Source organism: Leptonotus elevatus, chromosome 8 (genome assembly GCF_054856555.1).
Source record: "Leptonotus elevatus isolate MCC_2025b chromosome 8, RoL_Lele_1.0, whole genome shotgun sequence".
Lineage (NCBI taxonomy): Eukaryota > Metazoa > Chordata > Actinopteri > Syngnathiformes > Syngnathidae > Leptonotus > Leptonotus elevatus.
The window spans coordinates 3289032-3296788 of NC_141246.1; the positions used below are offsets into that span (position 1 = coordinate 3289032).

A 7757-nucleotide genomic window follows, 5' to 3' on the forward strand; every position below is an offset into this window, starting at 1 on the left:
TCCCTCCTTCCATCGTTTCCTCGCGCGCATGCGCAGTGCGCACGCAAGACATTTAACATGAGCTGGCGACGTGACCGGCATTTTCCTCGTTCTCAAATTCACTTTCGGGATTTTCAACGACAACCAGTAGCTAGTTTTGAGAAAACAGTTGTCACGTTTTAAAAATGCAATTTAAAAAAAAAAAAACTGCGAGGGTGACATTTTTGGGGAATGTTAGCTAAAGCAAGATGAATTAAACAGTCTGGAAAACAATTTCATCTTTTGGGTTTCTTTATATTTGAAGCTTCACATATACAAAAGTCTTACAGAGTAGACTACAAGAAGCCATCTTTGAGAGAGTGCGCAGTAAATCATCACGGGAAGATTTTTATGCAGCCTGGTTGGGTTTTGGGAGGAGAACGGGAGGGTCAGCTAGACAGGAAAGCAAGCAGTCTGTTCCAAGCAGGCTTATCAGTCAAGGTCACTTGGATATCGCTTCATATACAAGAAGTGAAAAGCCCATTTTTAAAGAAAATACAGGTGGCCACAATACAGTATACACATTGTGTGTTAAATAGTTATTTTCCATATTCACTAACATATTGTACATTTTTACCACTAGCGTTCAAGATCATTCTAGATCTTCCAAGTAGTTCTATACCATTACGCATTTTTTCAACATTCCACCTCATTCAATATCATTCCAATTTTTTAATCCAGCATTTCAGCATTCACATTTTTCCAGAAATTGCTTAATGTAGTAAGAGGAACAAATTCCCTTTTATTTTTATATAAAGCCATCTTATACAGAATTAGTCATATTACAAGAATAAAGTTGTTTTTTGAAAATGCACTTATTAAAAAAACAACTCTCTTCCCTCATCAAACTTTTATTTTAATATCATATCATATGGGTTTTATTTTATTCTTGTAAGAAAATGACTTTTCATCCCGGCAAAAATACGTTCTTGGAATGATTACGACTTTATTTCCTTACAACAACAAGAACAAAAGGCCTTTAAGGTCTACATACACATTGCAGTTATGTTTAAATTACGAGGGGGAATCCTTGTAAAAATAAAATAAAATAATCCAGCCTACAAATTGTCCCGGGACCGAGCACGCTGTACTATCAAATGTACTTTTATTTTTTTGTTCAAATGTGTTTTCTTTCGTTGCCCGTAAACTCAGTATGCAACAGAACGATGATTGGCAGCAAAAAACAGGTCGGGCAAGTCCTCACATGAACACACACGAGCGATGTTACACGGCGGGTGGGCGTGTCCAAACAAAACTGCACTCAGGCATTTATTGACATATTTTTACCCCCTCTCTTCACGGGGGGGGGGGGGGGGGAGAGCACATTTTAAAACAAACAAACGTGAACACTATGCGGTCGCAAGGTCGCCTGGCGCGTCGTAAAACACAGAAAAGTGACGTCTTTTTACCGCACAAGCGATGGAAAAACAGAACGTTGGCGTGCACGCGGAGACTCACGGAGCTTATCACGTAAACACGCCGCGGCTCTGCTCTGCATCTCATTTTTGCAGAAGGCGCGAGTCGTCGGCGCTGACGTGCCGCGACAGCATCGTTACCATTTTGTTGGCCCGTACAGAAACTCTGCTTGTACGGGCCTGGCGGAGAAACGGAGAAACATGCGCAATGTCAACCAGCAACTAAAAGGAACCTTATGATCATAGAAAAAAAGGGCACAACGGACGATCTTAGGGAAGTTAGGCCAACGGCTGCAAAATGGTTTTCATCGCCGAGGCCGCTAATGGACGCTCTTGTTTTGTCTCCGGTTGCGGCAAAAAACTCAAACACGGGCCGAAGAGACAACAACGAGTCCTGAAACTGGAGAAACGGGAGTCGGTCAGTCCATGTAGTCGAAATCCTCGGGGATCCCGAAGGCTTTGTTGACGCGGCTGTCATCGAACGCAAACTTTTTCTTGGTCCACGACTTGATGGCGAAAACATTGTCTGGAAAAACAAAAACAAAAAACAAAAGTTAGATTGGATGTCCATGGTGCTGCTGTTGGGTGGAATCCTGTTTACTTTCTGTTTTGAGTTACTACAGCAACCCGTTTAGGCGGCTAACTCATCGGGCCTGATATACTGTAATCCTTCAGTTTCTACAGCAACCCATTTAGGAGGCCAACTAGTTAGGCCTGGGTAAGCTTGTGCCAGCCACCAGTGGAATCCCATTTACTCTCTTGTTTGAGTTACTACAGCAACCCGTTTAGGCGGCAAACTCATAGGGCCTGATATACTGTAATCCTTCTTCTCTCTCTTTATTTTTTATTTTTTTACAGCAACCTGTTTAGGCAGCAAACTAGTCGGGCCTGGGTAAACCTGTGCCCGCCACCAGCGGAATCCTGTTTACTTTCTGTTTTGAGTTACTACAGCATCCCGTTTAGGCGGCTAACTCATAGAGCCTGTTATACTGTAATCCTTCAGTTTCTACAGCAACCCGTTTAGGCGGCTAACTAGTCGGGCCTGGGTAAATTTATGCCCACCACCAGTGGAATCCTGTTTACTTTCTGTTTGAGTTACTATAACCACCCGTTTAGGCGGACAACTCATAGGGACCTGGATATACTGTAACCCGCCAGTTTCTACACCAACACGTTGGGCCTGGATAAACTGGGTAACTCATAGAGCCTGATATACTGTAATCCTTTTTTTTTTTTTTACAGCAACCCGTTTAGGCGGCCAACTAGTCGGGCCTGGGTAAATTTATGCCCGCCACCAGTGGAATCCTATTTACTTTCTGTTTGAGTTACTACAGCAACCCGTTTAGGCGGCAAACTCATAGGGCCTGATATACTGTAATCCTTCAGTTTCTACAGCAACCCATTTAGGCGGCTAACTAGTCGGGGATGGGTAAACTTATGCCAGTCACGAGTGGAATCCTGTTTACTTTCTGTTTGAGTTACTATAGCAACCCGTTTAGGCGGCAAACTCATAGGGCCTGGATATACTGTAATTGTGCCCATTGCTTTCTGTTTTCCCTCATCAGTTTTAACAGCAACCCGTTTAGGCGCCATACTCAGCTTGGATAGACAGTAAATGTGCCAGAAACTGAACAAAATATAACCAAATATAACCTTAATTATCTTTTAAAATAACCCATTTATTATTCAATTCAACAGCGCGGCACGCTGTCCACCTTTTCTTGACCTTTCACTTCCTGTTCTGTTTTTGTTGACTTCCACATTGTGCGCCTTCTTGCTCGGGCAAGCAGGCAGATGCATTTTGACCAAAATAGTCAACAGTCACCATGGTTACACTTGAAGAGTCAACAATAGGAGAGTGAGAGAGGCAGACGCCATGTGTCATTTGTTGCACAAGCAGCACTTGTGTTCCCGTGAAATTCGCAGGCAGGGTGTGCCGAAAAAATTCCCCAAAAATGACTCACCTGTCCACCTGGAAACAGCTTCTTTGGCCACAACATTTGATTTTCCTGTGAAAGATAAAAAGGCAAACTGGTTAGTGGGATACTCATGATGATGACAGCGCAACTAGATAGTCAATGGCAAGTAAATAATAGTTTACAATATGAAGCTATGTTATTTACTGAAGCAATTTATTATAAAAATCTTGTGATTATATCTTCAAGTTAATGTTGGGCTGTCAGTGGTAGCATTGTTATAACTTAAATGGTGTATAACAAAAAGTAAAAATATATGTAATTATTAGCCACATTTAGGCAAAAAAATAAATAAAAATTGTTTCATTAGCAAACCGCAGGAACTTTTACCACGTAACTAGTAAGCCAAATAATTGATACCCATCAGAAAAAGTATGGGTAGGAAGTGTAATTATCTCCGTTCAATACTCTTATTTCCTCAAATACTGACCATCCCGATAATCGATGGCATGTCCCGATTGGACGTCAGGTGTGTCATCCACGTATATGACAAATAGACGCCTCCCTCAAATTGATGCCGTGGCCTTCTAATAGAGGCCCGATTGGGTTATATTAGCGTGTCATCCACTTAAGAAAAAAAGATGGCCAATCAATAAATATGGGTAGTGACTGTGATGACCTGCTAACCTACTTCATCTCACCCCTACTAGATGCCTCCCCCATACAGATTTTTTTTAGGGTGATTCTGATAACTGATGAATCGGCAAATTAATAAAAATTAAAAAAATGTATACAGTATTTTTTGTCCTTTAAAGCTTACAATCATAATCACGAATTGCAAGCACAACATTTGTTTTACATAAATTTTTCATTTAATCATTATCTTTGTCCTATTTATGGATTAATTAGGCGTGGGAGTTAACTCACGATTATTCACAAATTATTTATATATGTTCTAAATGCACAATAAAATATGTTTATGTTTTCATACTGTTGTTAACATAAAAGTGGAAACAATGTTACACTAATATAAATATGGCTGCATCTTTGATTGATACAGTAAATTCATAATAATTCATAAAATTGAGTTAAAATTAAAAAGATGTACTGTACGATAAAAAGCGAGTGTGATATTGTTTTGTTTTTGCCACTAGATGGCATAATTGCATTTCTTAGACGTTGATGACAGCTCTGCATTTTTCTTTTCATATTTAAGAGCTATCTAATCTTTAATATGAAGTAACATGTAATTCTGTACATTTTTAAAACTGTAAAACACAACGTGACCCTAATCTCCACAAGTATATGCATTACTAAATGTATTACTGCAAAATTTGGACGTGGACGTGTCTGCTGAGCTGCAACTGGAATTCCCCCAGTACAGGCTTTCCAAGTAAGACGCATTCATTAATCGTGTGTTAAAAAAACATTTATGGTGTTAAAGTAACTTTAACTTAACGCACTAATTTTGACACCCCTAGTATTAATGTGTTAAAAAAATCGGATTTTTGCAGATTTTATAATAGCTACTATTTATTGGCCGATTAAATCGGTCAGACGCGAGTCACTAATACTCACTCATCTGTTCGACAACTTGTGGGTCACACTCCTTGTACTTGTCCCACTCAGTCTGCAGCTGAGCTCGCTCGTCTTTCAGGGCCTGAAACTCCTTTAACATGGCGCTCCTCTCTTCCTACACGTACACACACGCGCGAGGTCATTCAGCTTGTGAACATACCATCATGTTTTGTATGCTAAAAAAACACGACTTCTTACTGTGTCCTGGCGTCCTTCTTTGGCTTTTCCAATCGCGTCCAGCAGAGAGGTTTGGCGCTGCTTTGCCCCCGACACCTTTTTGAGTGGAGACGGTCAAGTCTTGCATTACAACTCGATTGCAACTTGGGGAAATATCAACTGCTAATAACACACATTGGTCTGTGAAATAAAACACACATTTTATCATAACTTAAACGGCAAGTCAACCCCAAATTTTTCTTTACAATAACATATTGTGTGCGCCCCCCCCAAATTAATATTATGTTTGTGGAATATGAGTTAAGCCGCAAAATCTTTAGCCATCTCAGGGGCGGCCATTTTGTCACTTTCCAGACAGGACAAAAGTGGCCTTGAGGACTTAGCGGGACATAGATCGGACTGCCGTCCGCATGGAAGTGAAAGGAAATACAATACTTGCAATACCAGCAAAAAACAATGAAAACAGCAGGGGCCCCAAAATTGAACCCTGCGGAACACCATATGGCAGCGGGGCAGAGTGGGACTCTGTGCTCACCTGTTTGTTCAGCTCCTCTAGTTTGAGCTCACGAGCGTGCAGAGCTTTGCTGGGGAAAGCCCAATAGTAGTTGGACGTGCCCACGCGCTCGCAGTCCACCATGTTGTCGTCCACCAGGCTCTGCAGCACCTCCTTCACCGTCATGGGCGCTGAAAGACCACACGGACACAACATGACGCGATGAGGCGCCTTCTTCCAGTATTAGCTTGCATGATAATAGAATACAGCGGATCCACTAAAGTGAGGCATGTTTAGCTTTTTCTTTGGCTTTTTTTTAAAAGAGACTTTTGGAATAGGCTTTTGTGATTTGTCACGTAAGTCAAGAGTTTTGTTGTTTTTGCTATTTTTTTATGATTAGCAGTGGTTCACCACTTTGGACAACTGTCAGCAATGTTCAAATGTGGCATAAAAGTTCTGTATAGTCAATAAAACTATAATAAAACAAAATTAATAATTAATAGATAAAACATTTATTTAGGTACAATAATTATTGAACATTTATGTGCAATAAATTCCATTTGATTTCCTATATTTAGGCACAGTGTAAATGTTCAAAATGTGAACAATATTACAGTGGCTTACAACAATATTAAATATACCTTTTAGGAATAAAAACCTCTGGCTGTTCTGATCTAGTTGATCAGTTTTACTAAACAGCAATTCACTTATTCCAGAAGAAACAATCTCATTTTTTGTTATTTCCTCTTAAGAAAACCGGATTGTATTGAATTATTCTAAGTCGGAATGGATTTTTTTGGTGTGTGCCTCTCTAATGTCGACAAAGCAAAAACATCTGCGGCCTGACGTGCGCTTGGAGAGAATGTAGCCGAGCCAGAATGACATCTGAAATGTGACACTTCTTTGAGAAAAGGAAAAAAAATGGCAGCGTTGTGTTCAGAGCCACACCAGCAGTCGTACTTTAGGAAAAACATGGAAAGATCTGCAGGAAACCGCCCTTCCCCTCCTCCCCCCATCATCACTAAGTAACAACATCATGCCCGAGTAAGGGGCTCCAAAAACATGTGCTTTTAATCAGGGCCCAGGCCGACCATCTAAATTGCTATTGTTGCAGTAAAGGCACAGCAACTGTCATTTCTCTACATGGCAGCGTTGCTATTTGAAAGAGACAATTGGTTCATTTTTAAAAATTGTTTACATGATTCTGAATTATAACTTACTTATCCCCTTTGTTTTAGGGGCAATCTTCTCAATGTCTTTCAGCTGAAATACATCCTTCTACAAAAAAAAAAAGAAAAAAGAAGAGATGTGTGATTTATTGTGCATCAAACAAAGACAGCAACCACTATTTTTAATTCTCTTTTTTAAATAAATCACCAAATATTACTCACTGTTTCAAAGAAAATCTCCATCATGCGACTTCTCTTCTCCTCCAAACTTAGTCCTTTCTTTTTGGACTGAAAAGCAATGATGATAATAAAATTGCCAACATGACAAAACACATTATGATTTGCTTCGTACGTGGCTGAGAATAAGTAACAAACTTCCAGAAACTACATATAATTAACGTTAAACCTTGTGCGAAAAGTGTACAAAAAGCTCACTAAAGAAACACGCGATTTACCTCTAAATTAAACAAAATATTTTAATGATAAAATGACGACACAACCACTTGAGACGTAAATTGAAAGTTTGTGTTGAGACGAATGTGTTGCGACCGGTGGCATCCATTTACGGCACGTGCCATTTAGCGACAATCTTCTCCTAAAAGTTGATCTTGCCATTACTTTTAAAGTACAAATACATAGTAATTGACTTTACCAATTCGAAAGTATATTATTAAAGTAAATATGGATGAATTTGGAGTAAATAGAACCTTTAACACGTCACTTCCAACTCGATACTAATATCAGCAGTACTAGCGATTAAAAATAAATAAATAAATAGAGCTTAATTAGCTTACCATTGTGATAAGTAAATAGCCTAGAAACGTCCACTGCTGCTAATATGCGTGGTTTGTGATATTCGTTCTGTTTTGTTGCGTTTTTCTAGCTTGAGTGTGGAGACGCTTCTGAATTATCCCGCGGAAGTCTGTCACGTGATATCGCTGTGTCGCATTCAAGTACATCCTGGACATTTACACACATTCGCGTCATTGAG

At 39.8% G+C, this 7757-nt stretch overlaps 1 protein-coding gene across 1 annotated transcript; it reads right to left on the bottom strand.

The window, feature by feature from the left end:
* Nucleotides 1–940: 940 nt before the first annotated feature.
* On the bottom strand, nucleotides 941–7706 carry mnd1 (meiotic nuclear divisions 1 homolog (S. cerevisiae)). Its single transcript, XM_086081763.1, has 8 exons — nucleotides 7561–7706; nucleotides 6989–7054; nucleotides 6818–6875; nucleotides 5640–5788; nucleotides 5126–5200; nucleotides 4928–5042; nucleotides 3398–3442; nucleotides 941–1959 (listed from the first exon to the last, which is right to left on the bottom strand). Exons 1-8 carry the CDS (start codon nucleotides 7561–7563, stop codon nucleotides 1853–1855), a joined length of 618 nt encoding a protein of 205 aa, XP_085937889.1. The 5' UTR covers nucleotides 7564–7706; the 3' UTR covers nucleotides 941–1852.
* Nucleotides 7707–7757: the final 51 nt, after the last annotated feature.

Excerpts from the sequence above, each read along its gene's own strand:
- mnd1 (XM_086081763.1), bottom strand. Across the intron at positions 5,789-6,817 it reads CCCTAAAACAAAGGGGATAA|CGCCCATGACGGTGAAGGAG; the intron begins GTAAGTTATAAT and ends GTGGTCTTTCAG. Across the intron at positions 5,043-5,125 it reads AAGAAGGACGCCAGGACACA|GAAGAGAGGAGCGCCATGTT; the intron begins GTAAGAAGTCGT and ends GTGTACGTGTAG.